Source organism: Procambarus clarkii, chromosome 18 (genome assembly GCF_040958095.1).
Source record: "Procambarus clarkii isolate CNS0578487 chromosome 18, FALCON_Pclarkii_2.0, whole genome shotgun sequence".
In the NCBI taxonomy this organism is placed as follows: domain Eukaryota; kingdom Metazoa; phylum Arthropoda; class Malacostraca; order Decapoda; family Cambaridae; genus Procambarus; species Procambarus clarkii.
In genome coordinates this window covers 29290615-29307869 of record NC_091167.1, presented here as the reverse complement: position 1 = coordinate 29307869, position 17255 = coordinate 29290615, and the positions used below count along the sequence as shown (strand labels likewise).

The window sequence follows — 17255 nt, the reverse complement described above, 5'->3', positions numbered from 1 at the left end:
GTTATTAACTCTCCAGCAGAGTATAATCAGCACTAAGCCTACACACAACCACTAGGGACAAGAGTCATCCAAGACTACTTGTTGACACAACACTGCTAGTGACTGCTCATCACCACCCAGTTCTGGAAAGAGCCACATACTACCCAGCTTTCAAAACTCTCTTGGCCAGTTACAGTACAGCCCGTCCTCTCAAATTGCCTCAATGGACAGGAAATGATGTCCTAATTACCCGAAATCAACATAACGTACTCTAGTGACCCACACATAGAAAACGTGAATGTTTGTGAGCCGCTGTGATTTATGGTAAATCTTACTTTGTTCGTTTGGGGATTTTGACGTCAAAATGCGATGAATTATTCAAGAGGAGAGGATGGACAGTGGACGGAGCGGCAGAAGATAATTGAGAAGATGATGAGCAGTCATCGCCTGGGGTCACACCCAACCCCACTGTGACGGGGAACCAGTAAGGATCAACACCTTTAACAGCGCCATGTTTAGACCAGACCTACCATTCCATACCTTCTGTATCATAGTCCTCCCTGTTCTTCATCATGGAGAACAAGAATCCTCTTCAACAAGTTCAGCAAAATGTTCTTCAAATTGTTCTAACACAAGTAGAGACTCACGAGACTCTGTTACTCGGGTAGTTTACCTCACAGAGAACTACAACGACCTCTGACGACAGCAGTCGGTGTGGAGAGCATCATACAGGGAGAGGGAAGTAAAGCTATTGGTCGTCACGCCATCTGTCTGTTACACCAGCTGGTCGCCACGCCATCTGTCTGTTACACCAGCTGGTCGCCACGCCATCTGTCTGTTACACCAGCTGGTCGCCACGCCATCTGTCTGTTACACCAGCTGGTCGCCACGCCATCTGTCTGTTACACCAGCTGATCGTTATTTCAGCTGCTGGTCACACTAACTGGCCGCACATCAGCTGATCGTTACCCAAACTGGTGGTCATAACAGCGGACTCAATAAGTAACATTGTCATCCAAGTGTCACCTCTTGGTCACTCAGCGCCAGCAGACACACCACCTTGGTCACTCAGCACCAGCAGACACACCACCTTGGTCACTCAGCACCAGCAGACACACCTTGGTCACTCAGCACCAGCAGACACACCTTGGTCACTCAGCACCAGCAGACACACCTTGGTCACTCTGCACCAGCAGACACACCTTGGTCACTCAGCACCAGCAGACACACCTTGGTCACTCAGCACCAGCAGACACACCACCTTGGTCACTCAGCACCAGCAGACACACCTTGGTCACTCAGCACCAGCAGACACACCTTGGTCACTCAGCACCAGCAGACACACCTTGGTCACTCAGCACCAGCAGACACACCTTGGTCACTCAACGCCAGCAGACACACCACCTTGGTCACGGAACACCAGCAGACACACCTTGGTCACGGAACACCTGCAGACACACCTTGGTCACGGAACACCAGCAGACACACCTTGGTCACTCAGCACCAGCAGACACACCTTGGTCACTCAGCACCAGCAGATACACCACCTTGGTCACTCAGCACCAGCAGACACACCTTGGTCACCCAACGCCAGCAGACACACCTTGGTCACTCAACGCCAGCAGACACACCTTGGTCACTCAACGCCAGCAGACACACCTTGGTCACTCAACACCAGCAGACACACCTTGGTCACTCAACGCCAGCAGACACAGCTTGGTCACTCAGCACCAGCAGACACACCTTGGTCACTCAGCACCAGGAGACACACCTTGGTCACTCAGCACCAGCAGACACACCTTGATCACTCAGCACCAGCAGACACACCTTGGTCACTCAGCACCAGCAGACACACCTTGGTCACTCAGCACCAGTAGACACACCTTAGTCACTCAGCACCAGCAGACACACCACCTTGGTCACTCAGCACCAGCAGACACACCACCTTGGTCACTCAACACCAGCAGACACACCTTAGTCACTCAGCACCAGCAGACACACCACCTTGGTCACTCAGCACCAGCAGACACACCACCTTGGTCACTCAACACCAGCAGACACACCACCTTGGTCACTCAACACCAGCAGACACACCTTGGTCACTCAGCACCAGCAGACACACCACCTTGGCCACTCAGCACCAGCAGACACACCACCTTGGTCACTCAACACCAGCAGATACACGCAGGAATTTACTAGTCTTGACACTTCTCAGACCTTATAGAAAGGCTGGCCCGGGTCTCCTCTAGTAAACGTGAGACATGGAGTCACTCTATGTTAACACGCAAAGCTTAATAAATATTTGTCAATTGAAATTTCTGTGGTATTGGAAGTTAGCGCTAACACAGCTTGGCTTACACGAATTCCAGTGTTTTGTTTTCTCCCAAATAAAGTTATTAAAACTAAGACACATAAACCTTCATTTAAACTGTTTATTTCATGATGTAATGGTTACTTGTCTGTATAGTGTAGATGGCTCTGTGCTCGGCCATGGGTTCCGTGCCTTGGGACTGTCATGTGTTCATCGTGTCCGTTGTAATGGTTTACATTGTATTAGTTCCTCGTTCGAGCTCTTCAGGTCGGGTACACTTGGCCGTCGACTATTCTACCAGTTTGCTATGATCACTCATCAGGTCGGCTGGTCGGATCGACGTCGTCGGCCAAGTATTGCTCAAGGTCAAAGTTCAAGTCAACTTTGTGGAACTCGTCCTCGGAGTCGTCGGTGGTCGACGATTCATCGCTGCAATGAAAAAAGATAAAAAGATTATTTGCTCGCCAAATGTGAAATATTGTTGAGTTTTTATTCCAAAATGTAAACGCCATAGAAACATGAAGGTATTTTCTTTTTTACTTTTTACTCGTGTGACCCAGATTGCTATACATAATTTATACGTAACTGAGATCATTGTCAACAAATTGGAGTTCTTCATCCATCTGCATAAGCGAACTAGACTACAAGTGAGGCTACATGTCAGAACACAGCTTAATGCAACACATGCGGTTGACCTGCTGAGTGATGGTCAACAGGGAAGTATGTAGACGTTAACTGGTGTGGTGATGTGGGCTCAGTACACACACGGCGCTGCAACGTCTCTACTGCTTCCGGCCCGAACTCACAGACCACCTACCCGTCCACTTGCGAGACTTGTTGCTCGTATCTCCACCACGGCCGCTTCCTCGCTGCTTGCCCAAGTGTTTATCAGCCGTGAGCCACTACCAAGTCCTCCATGCCAGTCTTGGGTAGAACACGACTTAGCTCTTCTGAGCTTGTAAACTCTCCAGGAAAGTCCGACTGAGGCACCGCAATCGAGATACGACTTTTCATATCTCGCAAATGGCCTCGTAAATGCTTGGTGAGTGGGGTCCGAGCTGACTTACCAGCACATGGTGAGAGGCGACTTACCGCATCTCCCCTAGCATGGGGCTCACCGATGATCGTTTGACTGTGGTTGTGGCGGCAGACAAGTGGAACATCTCCTCGTCTGTACTGTAAGACAGAGGGAGGCTCCAGGCTCTGCTCAACATCAATACTGGGTTTTGCAGATTTGTTCATTTTGACATTAAATTGAGTATGATGAAGTTTACATTTAATGAAGAGTGCCAACTGCCAGGCATAGATCAGATCTGGGTCACATCTTAACACACACACAACAATTGCATTAAAGAGGCTTTAATGTCACTTTGGATCAACGTCAAACGAACCTAAAAGTACGATATAAATAATGTGTGGAGTGATTAAGGAGAAGGACCCCCCCATAATATACTACAGAAATGAGGCAGCAGTGGCCTTGTGGCTAGACATAGAACACACACACTGCAACACTGGATGGCACCGTACACGGCAGCCAGTCCCGGGCCCTTCACTACCACGTCAGCTGAGGAGGCAAAAATGAGAGGTTTAGGCGCAGGACGACGTTGGCTCCATCTTCCCCGCAGGTCAAGTGAGCAGCTTCCTCCTAGGTGCTTCCTAACTCAGGTGAGCAGCTGCCTCCTAGGTGCTTCCTAACTCAGGTGAGCAGCTGCCTCCTAGGTGCTTCCTAACTCAGGTGAGCAGCTGCCTCCTAGGTGCTTCCTAACTCAGGTGAGCAGCTGCCTCCTAGGTGCTTCCTAACTCAGGTGAGCAGCTGCCTCCTAGGTGCTTCCTAACTCAGGTGAGCAGCTGCCTCCTAGGTGCTTCCTAACTCAGGTGAGCAGCTGCCTCCTAGGTGCTTCCTAACTCAGGTGAGCAGCTGCCTCCTAGGTGCTTCCTAACTCAGGTGAGCAGCTGCCTCCTAGGTGCTTTCTAACTCAGGTGAGCAGCTGCCTCCTAGGTGCTTTCTAACTCAGGTGAGCAGCTGCCTCCTAAATGTTAGCTGCTTTCTAACAGATTAGGAGCTCCTTCCTAGGTGTTAGGTACTAACCCAACTCTTGCATACTCACTATTTTATCTACAACTTCCCACATGACCATAATTGTAATGTTGAATTCTACAGAGAATAAAATAACACAATTAAAAAGCAAATAATATTTAGTAGACGCGAGTGCCGAAATAAACCACCATTACCGAAAGAAAAAATTAAAAGCCTCTTTGATTGACAAGATTATGAAAACTTCAGCTTTTAAAAAACATAAAAACTACGCAACTCACGTTCTTATTATTGTAGCAATATATATCAGGGCACATGCAACTGGAGGCCCACTGTGCGTGGGTATGTGCAACACCTGCTACCAACACATGCAACGCTAGGCAAGGCCAACACGTGTAATAACTAAAAGCAACAACAACGGCGCACATGACAACTGCTCTATTTGTGGAAATTAAAAAAAAATAAGATCCAAATAAGATCCATTAAGTTCTATTAAAAAGATCCATTAACACCACACCCCAGGTATACCTGTTGACGTGACCCCCGCCACTAACACACCCCAGGTATACCTGTTGACGTGACCCCCGCCACTAACACACCCCAGGCATCCTCACCATATTCAATGTTTACACAGAGAACTCGAGCAGAAACTAACAGTTGTGTGTATAGAAAATGCGAGAGTTTAACCAGAGGACACCATAGCCTTAACGAGAGGTGCCAGTGCCTATCCCACTGCGTGTACAGGTCCAGAGGAGACCTCAGCTCTGGATAGGATGGTGGATTGCTGCTGCTGTATCTTACCTGATCTTGGAGGCGTCCCAGACCATTATGGCGCCGTCGGAGCCAGCCGTGTAGAGTTTGGTGCCCAAGACGGCCAGGCAGTTGACAGTATCGATGTGACCCTGAAAGATCCGCTTCAGGGTGCCACTCTTGGCGTCAAAGGCCCTAGCAGCGTTGTCGGTGTAGCCAGCGAACACTGCGGACGACACCGTTCTGGGTCAGCACTGGTCTGGCTGACTGATTACCACCACCCAGCCCACTGCTTCTTGTTCTCCGTAACCCTACACGGGGGTACTGGCGATGTTACCCCCCTCGAATCCCCCTCCCCCACAGCCCACCCCAGACACAGAGTCAGAGCTCAACGCCCGCAAACACAACTAAGTGAGTACACACACACGCATACTTCTGTATACAGGATAGTGTGTCCAGTATACAGGGCGCCACAGTCTCTCTGTCCTGACTCTTCTCAGTTTTGCATCGTCTAAAATTTAATTACTATTATAGGCCCCTTGTGTCGCTCGTAATCTCTTTTTACTCATCTCTGCTATCACTGTAACCCTTTGCTGCCTTCCTGACAGGTACTCTCCCTCTCACCCAATATACGACACTCCTCCAGTCTGAGGAGTCCCTTTTGTTGGACTGTATCAAATACTTTCTTCAGTCGAGGAATAAACGATATGCTCTTCCCTCTCTCCTGTTTGAAGACGAAATTTAGCTTGTCTATTTTGTTGTGCCAGCATGTTCCAGAAGTCTCTTTCCCTTATTCCTTGTTTCTCTCCGAGATCCTTGTTTAGTGGTTTTTAGTCGCCAGCCTTTCTTCCATATTAGCTATTTTACAAGTGTCTAGAACCTCTCCTTTTCTTTGAGTGGGATTATATAATATATAACAAAGGAACTATGCAGTGCTTCCGGTGCCTCTTTTAATATACAAGGTCGTGGTATATAAATATACAATCATACTTGGTCCAATAGCTTTTATCGCATTCAATTCCTGTAGTTGCTTCCTTACTTTTTTTCGTCTCACTAGGATTTCAGTGAATTATTCAAGTGGGAATGTCCATTCTACGAGGGGTCATAGCTTCAGAAGCAGACCAGATTCCAGCTTAAAGATTTCCTGGAAATTCTTTGCACGCTTCCATGTCATCCTCCATGTGGCCCCCGCCACCTTCGATTGTAAATAAAATATTGTTCAGCAGGTCTCTGAATAGACTAAAATAGCCAGTCATCAACATGCTGTGTTATCATCCTTCAGTCTCCCCAACATTCTGTGTTATCCTCCTTCAGTCTCCCCAACATGCTGTGTTATCCTCCTTCAGTCTCCCCAACAAGCTGTGTTATCATCCTTCAGTCTCCCCAACATGCTGTGTTATCCTCCTTCAGTCTCCCCAACATGCTGTGTTATCCTCCTTCAGTCTCCCCAACAAGCTGTGTTATCATCCTTCAGTCTCCCCAACATGCTGTGTGTTTCTCTGACCTGCCTCTGCTCCCCAGCCATGGTGCTGTGTAAGGTTACAGTCACATGTATATCATGTATACAGGGGGAGATACATAGAGATGGGGATTGGGTAGACATTGAAAGAGAGGAGGAGATGGTTACAGAGGAAGAGACAGCGAACAGAATCAGTGATAGAACACCTCCTGCAACCAACGGAATTACTAGTATCTTGGCATCACTTTTAAATAATTTCATTGCAATTCATCGGATCCAGGTTTAAGTTAAATTATACATCTCGGCAAGGTCATTAGGAATTTAAGCGTTCAATTGCATATTGACGTCATTCCAGTTTACTCAATTATACATGCTAATGTATCGATTTGAATTCAATCAAATAAATGCATGTATAATGAATGTAGAGGCGACAAGGGTGGGAAGACATACGGATGCCTCTGTGGAGTTTGATGCAGGTGACGCTGCCCTGGTTCCTGTTGGTCTTGTAGGTACGGGTGCAGTCGCCCACCTCCCGCACCCAGCACTTCACCTTGGAGTCCTGACTCCCGCTGTACAGCAGACGGTTCACCACCTTCAGGCACGTCACGGAGTCCTTGTGCTCCGTCAGCACCTGCAACGCCGCCACCTCTGTTACAAAGTTATTAAAATCCCACCCCACACACATATTTTTATCGTGTGATCTGAAAAGATATTTTTTCTTGAATATAAGTTAGAATTAATGTATAATATAATTTTGTCAAAAGTTAGGCCTAGGGTAGGTTATGTAAAGTGTTTAAGTTCTAATGGCAATGATTTGAATTTGCGGTGAGTAAAGCAATTAGAGTTATGCGATTCGCACACAGTTTAAGTCGAAACTGACCCTAACTTATCCTCAGGCTATACTTGTCTAAGTTACCACTGACCCTAACTCATCCACAGGGTATGTTTGTCTAGGTTACTACTTAGAAAATACTAAGATGAACTGGGTCCTAAAGCTAGAAGCGGAGATCATGAACTAGCTTCTTTCCTCATACTTCGTTCAAAATAAGATTGCTTAAAATTTTATTTTATTTGAACAATTAATAACGAAATTATAACGCATAACATCTAGAGGCGGACCCAAGAATTAACGTCCGACAGTGCCAGACACAAGACAGACCCTGAAATGAGACGACACAAAAATTACAACTCTGTCCTTATTTAGATTAACGCAAATTTTTATGAGAGCAGAACTAATACTCTGACCTGACCTGAGAGGGACCCTTTGAATGGTGACGACAGAACGGCGCCTTAAACCTTTAAGTATCCCTTCACCATAATTTTGATGACCTGAAACGACGAATTTGCTAAAATCTAAAACGGCGCCGTTCCGTCGTCATTTCTTCTACTTGCACAGTCCTACCTTAATGTTCCACACTGATGGTACAGTCCTACCTTAATGTCCCACACTGATAGTACAGTCCTACCTTAATGTTCCACACTGATGGTACAGTCCTACCTTAATGTTCCACACTGATGGTACAGTCCTACCTAAATGTCCCACACTGATAGTACAGTCCTACCTTAATGTTCCACACTGATGGTACAGTCCTACCTTAATGTCCCAGACTGATAGTACAGTCCTACCTTAATGTTCCACACTGATGGTACAGTCCTACCTTAATGTTCCACACTGATGGTACAGTCCTACCTTAATGTTCCACACTGATGGTACAGTCCTACCTTAATGTTCCACACTGATGGTACAGTCCTACCTTAATGTCCCACACTGATAGTACAGTCCTACCTTAATGTTCCACACTGATGGTACAGTCCTACCTTAATGTCCCACACTGATGGTACAGTCCTACCTTAATATCCCACACTGATGGTACAGTCCTACCTTAATGTCCCACACTGATGGTACAGTCCTACCTTAATGTTCCACACTGATGGTACAGTCCTACCTTAATGTTCCACACTGATGGTACAGTCCTACCTTAATGTCCCACACTGATGGTACAGTCCTACCTTAATGTCCCACACTGATGGTACAGTCCTACCTTAATGTCCCACACATTGTAGAGTCCTACCTTGAGACACCTGCCGCTGGAGATGTCCCACACCCTGATGGTACTGTCGTTACTGCCGGTGTAGAGCAGCTTGCCTTGAGAGCCCGTGTCCATGCACGATATGGGCCCAGTGTGTTTACTGAAGGTCTGAGGGAGAGAAGGTTGTGAGTGTGAGCTGGACCTGCAGGGCCAGTGTACGTTAGCCTGTATGAACCTGTAATTCATATCACTTGCTACTGATCCTTTGATTCCCTTGCTATCTTACTTCAGCTGACAAAAACACGTCTATCTGACCCCTCATATTGCCCTCCTGACCATCGTACTGCAGCCCTCCTAACCACCCACACTGACCACATGACGTTCATATTATTCTTCTGATTCACTCTACCCTCCAGACCCCTGACATTGGACTCATCACCGCTCTCACAGTGCCCTCCAAACTCACTCATAATTGTTCCTAACTCTCACACTGCACACATGACCCTCACAGAGCCCTCCTGATCTCAGACCCCACACAGAGCCCTCCTGATCCCAGACCCCACACAGAGCCTTCCTGACCTCTCACAGAGCCCTCCTGGCCTTGACAGAGTTCTCCTGACCTTAATACAGACGCCGAGGTCAAGGGACCAGGAACGAGCAGTGGCGTCAGTGCTGCCGGTGATGACGAGGTCAGCGGGGTTGATATTGAGGCCTTCCTCGTTGAGGCCGCCGGTGTCCTGCCCGGGGATGAAGAGGATGGGGTAGACGGCCTTGCTGTGGCCCTGTGGGAGACCCGTCTCTCAACACCTGCCCACATATTTTTTCATATATATATATATATATATATATATATATATATATATATATATATATATATATATATATATATATATATATATATATATATATATATATATATATATGTATACTGACACTGTCATATATATGACAGTGTCAGACCACGGAGGGAGAAGTGAAACAGGAATTTCCGTAAGTACTTTCGTATTTAATAATACATCTTCAGAAGGGTCTTATGACTGGGGCATCTTATGCCCCAGTCAGATTGCAATGAATCACAATTCTGCATTTGCAATTTTTGCAATTGTCAAATCGCAATGAATCACAAATATGTCAATAAAGTAAGTAAGTAAGTAAGTAAGTAAGTAATTATCAAAAGAAGGCACCAAACCGGGAAGGCTATGTAAATATGTCAATAAAAATAATTTTAATGCATGCATGAGGCTCTGGTTCGGGGTCCAGAACCTCCCAGCCAACTCTGTAGAGTTCTTGTTTAGTCAACTTCCGTACCACCGTGGCAGAGCGGTTAAGGCAGGCGTCGGGTAATCACCAGGTCGCGAGTCCGAGTCACTCCATTGCTTCAAAATGATTTATATTGATATATCACGTCATTGTCATTTCACTGTTAAATATATTTATATTAGTATATTTTGGTAGCAGTCTTTGCTGTAGGCATATATATTGAACGTGACAGAAAGGGCGAGATCAATGATTCTAGCGCGAGTCTTCTCTATTTTCCTTACATTTTTCTTCACTTGAGAAGAAAGTTGAAAAATTAACTCTTCAAAATCATTTTATTTAGCTTAACGCTAAGAGGCGTTCCGTTAATTCTTGTTAACCTTGTCAAAGGCAGAGTTGAAATGATTTCAAATTGTCATGATGCATTAAATGTACCACAGGATGAAGTGACGGCGACGAGGTGAATGTGATGAGATGAAGATGATGAGGTAAATGTGATGAGGTAAAGGTAGTGAGGTGACAGGGATGAGATGAAGAAGCACTTCACTTACAGGTCCATTGAATCTTGTCACTCTGGTGTTTACATGATGGCTAGTGCAGTATGCTGTGTGTTCCGTCGTGTTCTGGACGTTGGCAGAATGTAATGTGGTGTAGTTGGCTACTGAAGCGTGGCTTGGTTTGCTTGATGTGTAATACCTCGCCGATGTCCAGTCTTTTGATGTCGCTGTATCTGTCGATTATATTGGTGTTGTTTGTGAGTATATCTCTGGTGATGGTCTGGTTAATTATAGATATTATATGTTCTCTTATAGGTCCTTGCTGCATGTGTATTGTTAGGCGCCTTGAAAGGGAAGCTGTTATCATATTAAATTCGTTGGGAATGACAGTCCCCAAGTGGGCATGTGAAGGCATAGGCAACATTTTTTTCTTTCATGGGGTTTGTTTCGTGTCAGGAGAGTTCTTCATGATAAAGTTGGCAGTCTTCTAGCTCTTATAGTATATTATTAGTTTAATCTTCAGGTTGGTGTCAGTAGGGGTCACATGTCTATCAATGTTTTCCAGGACCCTCTCTTTTGTCTTGTGGGCCGTGAAGTTCCTGTAGAGTGTTTTAATAGCGGTGGCCGATGATGTGCTGTTGTCTGTTGTATCTGAAGTCACATGGCAGCTCCCCTTCATGTTGATAAGTATATCGAGGCATCCATTAGAGTATCCATTATTGATCAGGACCTGCCTTACTCTACTGAGTTCCTCGTCAACCTGCTTCCATCTGGAGCTGTATGAGATGGCGCCGGTGACAAACTTTGACTACACTCTGCTTGTATCTATCAGGGCTCTCACTCTCAGCATTACGGTACATTCCCAAGTTAGTTCCCTTAGTGCAGACTGCAGTGTTAACGCCCGCATTCCTTTCCGAGACCATTACATCTAGGAAAGGTAGTCTTCCTCCACTCTCAATCTCGTAAGTGATCTTTAGCACTGAACTTTGTTCGAATGCATCCTTAAGCAGCAGCAAGTGCTCAATATCAGGTAGTGCTGAAGGAATATATCGTCTACATATCTACAGTATACACAAGTTATGTTCGACGATACCAATGTAAAAATTAGCAAATACGACACCAAGGGGGGGACCCCCACCCCCTCCGAGGGGGGCCCCCGATAGCAACGCCTATTACTTGTTTATACATGCACCCATCAGGGCTCAGGGAGGGTGCCTCTAGGTACATGCTTCTAGTAGCTTCCCGAGTGTGCCTTCTGGGATGTCAAGGGGCGTACAAGCTGGATATCTTGAGATGAGATGATTGGTTTGATTGGATACCCATAAAATATGTCTATCATCATTGTAATTATCTCATCCACGAGCACATTGGTAAACAACGACTCTACATTAAGAGCCGCTCTTACTCCTGATGCCTGCGACTCCTTGCAGTAAGTCAACAAACTCCTTTGGAGCCTTAAGGCTTGTGGAATGTTTGGAGTTGATAACGAGTTGAGTCACTTAGCCAGTCTGTACTTGGGCGTATAGGTATGTGGCTGATGATGCAGCCCGCTCTCCTAAGGTTTCATAACGTCAATAAAACGGAAAATTTAAAGTGTCCTCTCCAAACCTACCAGACCAAGCCAGAGGACCCAAAACAGAAAACGGGACAGTACGTCACTTTCGCGAGCCGCTTTCATTTTCTAGTACGACAATTTTAGGCCTTAGTAATGCATACGAGCGAAAAGCGACGTTGTAGGAGGACAGGTTAAATGATCGAAGTGGGTTTTCAGGTTGTGGGTCTTGACAGCCCCATATATATATCCAGGTTTGTACTCTCCAGTAACAATCAGCAGGTGAAGTCCAGACATTTTGGCATTGGCTTAGACAGACAGACAAGAGATATTCGCTCATATAGTATAGATGTAATTGTCTGATGTACTGGTGGTCGCCAGGGAGAGGAGCTCAGAGACGAGAAATACTAAACAATTAATAGTTACCCCTTACTCTGATGCAGAACTGTGGCTTGAAAAACATTTGAAACTGTGGAAGAATAGTTTGTTATCTGATAGTACAGGCAAATTATCAACAGCAGTAAACTTTTGTTAATTTTCCCGATATCAGTGAATAATGGTACATATTACCGTAAGCAAAAAATATAAATTTGAAAATTTTATTTTTAAAATATTTAACTGTGCAGCTGGCGAGCAGTTCTTAACATCGTCCTGATGTATGGTGGGAGTCTAAATGTGGCTCACGACTTTGACCACATGCACATGCAAATGTACAGACAGACTGACATTCTATTATTGCATAGACTTCATTCACTTGGACCATCGGAGCTTCGAACCGCATACCACAAACAAGCAACCCACACATCCATCTGCTGCTGGGGGAGTGCGGGAGCGAGCATGGGAAGAGGATGATGAGAGGTGGAAGAGGGTCCTAGGGAGTGGTGAGGGAAGAGGGTGCTGGGGAGTGGTGAGGGAAGAGGGTGCTGGGAGTGGTGAGGGAAGTGGGAGTGGGGAACTACAGAAGGAATGGGGCACTAGGGTGTGATGAGCGAGACCAGGAAGCTGGTGGTAGGTCCGGGAGGTGGGGCGGAGGGTGTCGTGCCTCACCTCAAAGGTGCGGATGCAGGCCTCTTCTTGGGAACAGTTGCTGTCGGCGGCCAGGAACCACACCTTGGCCGTCTTGTCGTAGGAGGTGCTGAAGAGGAAGTCACCAGCACAGATGATTCGGTGCACCTGCTGCATGTGACCTGTGGGAGGAGGTGTACACTGTCTTCACCAGCACCCACTGTCTTCACCGGTACCCACTGTCTTCCCCAGTACCCACTGTCTTCCTCAGCACCTACTGTCTTCCCCAGTACCCACTGTCTTCCTCAGCACCTACTGTCTTCACCAGTACCCACTGTCTTCCTCAGCACCTACTGTCTTCACCAGTACCCACTGTCTTCCTCAGCACCTACTGTCTTCACCAGTACCCACTGTCTTCCCCAGTACCTACTGTCTTCCCCAGTACCTACTGTCTTCACCAGTACCCACTGTCTTCCACAGCACCCACTGTCTTCCCCAGTACCCACTGTCTTCCCCAGTACCTACTGTCTTCACCAGTACCCACTGTCTTCCCCAGCACCCACTGTCTTCCCCAGTACCTACTGTCTTCACCAGTACCCACTGTCTTCCCCAGTACCTACTGTCTTCCCCAGTACCTACTGTCTTCCCCAGTACCTACTGTCTTCACCAGTACCCACTGTCTTCACCAGTACCCACTGTCTTCCCCAGTACCTACTGTCTTCCCCAGTACCTACTGTCTTCCCCAGTACCTACTGTCTTCCCCAGTACCCACTGTCTTCCCCAGTACCCACTGTCTTCACCAGTACCTACTGTCTTCCCAGTACCCACTGTCTTCACCAGTACCCACTGTCTTCACCAGTACCTACTGTCTTCCCCAGTACCTACTGTCTTCCCCAGTACCTACTGTCTTCCCCAGTACCCACTGTCTTCACCAGTACCCACTGTCTTCCCCAGTACCCACTGTCTTCACCAGCACCTACTGTCTTCACCAGCACCTACTGTCTTCCCCAGTACCTACTGTCTTCCCCAGTACCTACTGTCTTCCCCAGTACCCACTGTCTTCACCAGTACCCACTGTCTTCCCCAGTACCCACTGTCTTCACCAGTACCCACTGTCTTCACCAGCACCTACTGTCTTCACCAGCACCTACTGTCTTCACCAGTACCTACTGTCTTCCCCAGTACCTACTGTCTTCCCCAGTACCCACTGTCTTCCCCAGTACCCACTGTCTTCCCCAGTACCTACTGTCTTCCCCAGTACCTACTGTCTTCACCAGCACCTACTGTCTTCACCAGCACCTACTGTCTTCCCCAGTACCTACTGTCTTCCCCAGTACCTACTGTCTTCCCCAGTACCTACTGTCTTCCCCAGTACCTACTGTCTTCCCCAGTACCTACTGTCTTCCCCAGTACCCACTGTCTTCACCAGTACCTACTGTCTTCCCCAGTACCTACTGTCTTCCCCAGTACCTACTGTCTTCCCCAGTACCTACTGGCTTCCCCAGTACCTACTGTCTTCCCCAGTACCTACTGTCTTCCCCAGTACCTACTGTCTTCCCCAGTACCTACTGTCTTCCCCAGTACCAACTGTCTTCACCAGTACCTACTGTCTTTACCAGCACCTACTGTCTTCACCAGTACCTACTGTCTTCCCCAGTACCCACTGTCTTCCCCAGTACCTACTGTCTTCCCCAGTACCTACTGTCTTCCCCAGTACCTACTGTCTTCACCAGTACCTACTGTCTTCCCCAGTACCTACTGTCTTCACCAGTACCCACTGTCTTCCCCAGTACCTACTGTCTTCACCAGTACCTACTGTCTTCACCAGTACCTACTGTCTTCCCCAGTACCTACTGTCTTCCCCAGTACCTACTGTCTTCCCCAGTACCTACTGTCTTCCCCAGTACCTACTGTCTTCCCCAGTACCCACTGTCTTCACCAGTACCTACTGTCTTTACCAGCACCTACTGTCTTCACCAGTACCTACTGTCTTCCCCAGTACCCACTGTCTTCCCCAGTACCTACTGTCTTCCCCAGTACCTACTGTCTTCCCCAGTACCTACTGTCTTCACCAGTACCTACTGTCTTCCCCAGTACCTACTGTCTTCACCAGTACCCACTGTCTTCCCCAGTACCTACTGTCTTCCCCAGTACCTACTGTCTTCCCCAGTACCTACTGTCTTCCCCAGTACCTACTGTCTTCCCCAGTACCCACTGTCTTCACCAGTACCTACTGTCTTTACCAGCACCTACTGTCTTCACCAGTACCTACTGTCTTCCCCAGTACCCACTGTCTTCCCCAGTACCTACTGTCTTCCCCAGTACCTACTGTCTTCCCCAGTACCTACTGTCTTCCCCAGTACCTACTGTCTTCACCAGTACCTACTGTCTTCCCCAGTACCTACTGTCTTCCCCAGTACCTACTGTCTTCTCCAGTACCAAGGTAAAGTGCTTCACCAGCACACGAGACTCACCAACGTAGGTGAAGATACACTCCATGGAGCACATGTCCCACTTGCGGACGGTGGCGTCCTCTGACCCGGTGAACACGAAGGTCCTGCTGGTGGCGGCGCACATGATCCTCCCCGTGTGGCCCCTGGGGGAGTATACCACAGTGGGGGTAACATTGTGGCCCCTGGGGGAGTATAGCACAGTGGGGGTAACATTGTGGCCCCTGGGGGAGTATACCACAGTGGGGGTAACATTGTCGCCCCTGGGGGGAGTATACCGGAGGGTAACATTGTGGCCCCTGGGGGAGTATACCACAGGGGTAACATTGTGGCCCCTGGGGGAGTATACCACAGGAGTAACATTGTGGCCCCTGGGGGAGTATACCGGAGGGTAACATTGTGACCCCTGGGGAGTATACCACAGTGGGGGTAACATTGTGGCCCCTGGGGGAGTATACCGGAGGGTAACATTGTGGCCCCTGGGGGAGTATACCGGAGGGTAACATTGTGACCCCTGGGGGAGTATACCACAGGGGTAACATTGTGGCCCCTGGGGGAGTATACCGGAGGGTAACATTGTGGCCCCTGGGGGAGTATACCACAGTGGGGGTAACATTGTGGCCCCTGGGGGAGTATACCACAGTGGTAACATTGTGACCCCTGGGGGAGTATACCACAGGGGTAACATTGTGACCCCTGGGGGAGTATACCACAGGGGTAACATTGTGACCCCTGGGGGAGTATACCGGAGGGTAACATTGTGATCCCTGGGGGAGTATACCGGAGGGTAACATTGTGATCCCTGGGGGAGTATACCGGAGGGTAACATTGTGACCCCTGGAGTTAATGTGCAAGGTTAACATTTTGGTCTCTGGTGTTAGTGTGTACGGTTAAAAGGTGTGCGTGGGATTAGTATGTAGGGTTAATATTGTAGCCCTCGGTTAGGGTGCAAGGTTAACATTTTGGCCCTAGAGTTAATGTTAGTGGCCAGGAGCCCCACACTGTGTGAGTAGTGGCCAGGAGCCCCACACTGTGTGAGTAGTGGCCAGGAGCCCCACACTGTGTGAGTAGTGGCCAGGACCACACAGTGTGCGAGCAGCAACATACGTGAGGACGCCGAGACACTCGGTGTAGTCCCCTAGGGTGCTCCACATGCAGGCGGTGGTGTCGTAGGACCCCGTGACCATGAGGGAGCCGTCCTCCGACAACACCAGACACGTGATGCTGTCTCTGTGCTCCTGTAGCGCCTCCAGCAGGTGGCCCTTCTCCTTTCTCTTGCTACTGCCGCTTCCCATCTCGCTGCCTGTACTGTGCTCACCTCATCCTGAAAAAGACGGAAACACTGTCACCTAACAACTTTCACCTAACTTTCCTTATTAAGACTACTACTACTACGCAATTAAGACTACTACTACACAATTAAGACTACTACTACACAATTAAGACTACTACTACACAATTAAGACTACTACTACACAATTAAGACTACTACTACACAATTAAGACTACTTAAATTTGGACAAACCGGAAACGTTGTATATGTTGCTAATGAAACCTAACTTAACATGACCATCCAAGGCCTAATACACGCTATCTAAGGCCTAATATAGTACATATGAACTATACTAGGCCTAGGAAATATTGGTTTGTTTTATCTTTATTTTTCAGGATTATATAAAATAATTTCAAATCCTACTTTCTATTTGACCATCACGACGATCTTGTCGCGAGAGGTCCAGGCGTTATATAGTGTTCATGATGTGTGCCTAGTCTTCAGTCAACTAGCCCAACACTTGTACCTCCTATTAGACTGTTTTACGGGAAATTCTTTTCGACGGCTTATAAAACGGAGGAAAGTGTCCTGAAAGACATTATTGATAGGAACGTTATCCCTACAGACAAAAATCAGAAAATACAATTGACAGTTTAC

The 17255-nt window shown here is 47.6% G+C and overlaps 1 protein-coding gene across 4 annotated transcripts in view; it reads right to left on the bottom strand.

The window, feature by feature from the left end:
• Positions 1-2389: 2389 nt before the first annotated feature.
• The window catches only part of LOC138365860 (WD repeat-containing protein 86-like), a 24769-nt gene continuing 9903 nt past the window's right edge, over positions 2390-17255 (bottom strand). For 3 of the 4 annotated variants that reach the window (XM_069326448.1, XM_069326447.1, XM_069326449.1), the window contains exons 2-10: positions 16433-16649; positions 15350-15471; positions 12918-13057; positions 9185-9346; positions 8607-8732; positions 6985-7165; positions 5127-5301; positions 3383-3466; positions 2390-2719 (exon numbers count right to left, since the gene is read on the bottom strand). In XM_069326448.1, the coding sequence (XP_069182549.1) occupies positions 2602-2719; positions 3383-3466; positions 5127-5301; positions 6985-7165; positions 8607-8732; positions 9185-9346; positions 12918-13057; positions 15350-15471; positions 16433-16620 (1296 nt within the window). In that variant the 5' untranslated portion in view covers positions 16621-16649 and the 3' untranslated portion in view covers positions 2390-2601. The remainder of the gene's footprint in view (positions 2720-3382; positions 3467-5126; positions 5302-6984; positions 7166-8606; positions 8733-9184; positions 9347-12917; positions 13058-15349; positions 15472-16432; positions 16650-17255) is intronic. The other variant, XM_069326450.1, reaches the window with a different exon arrangement.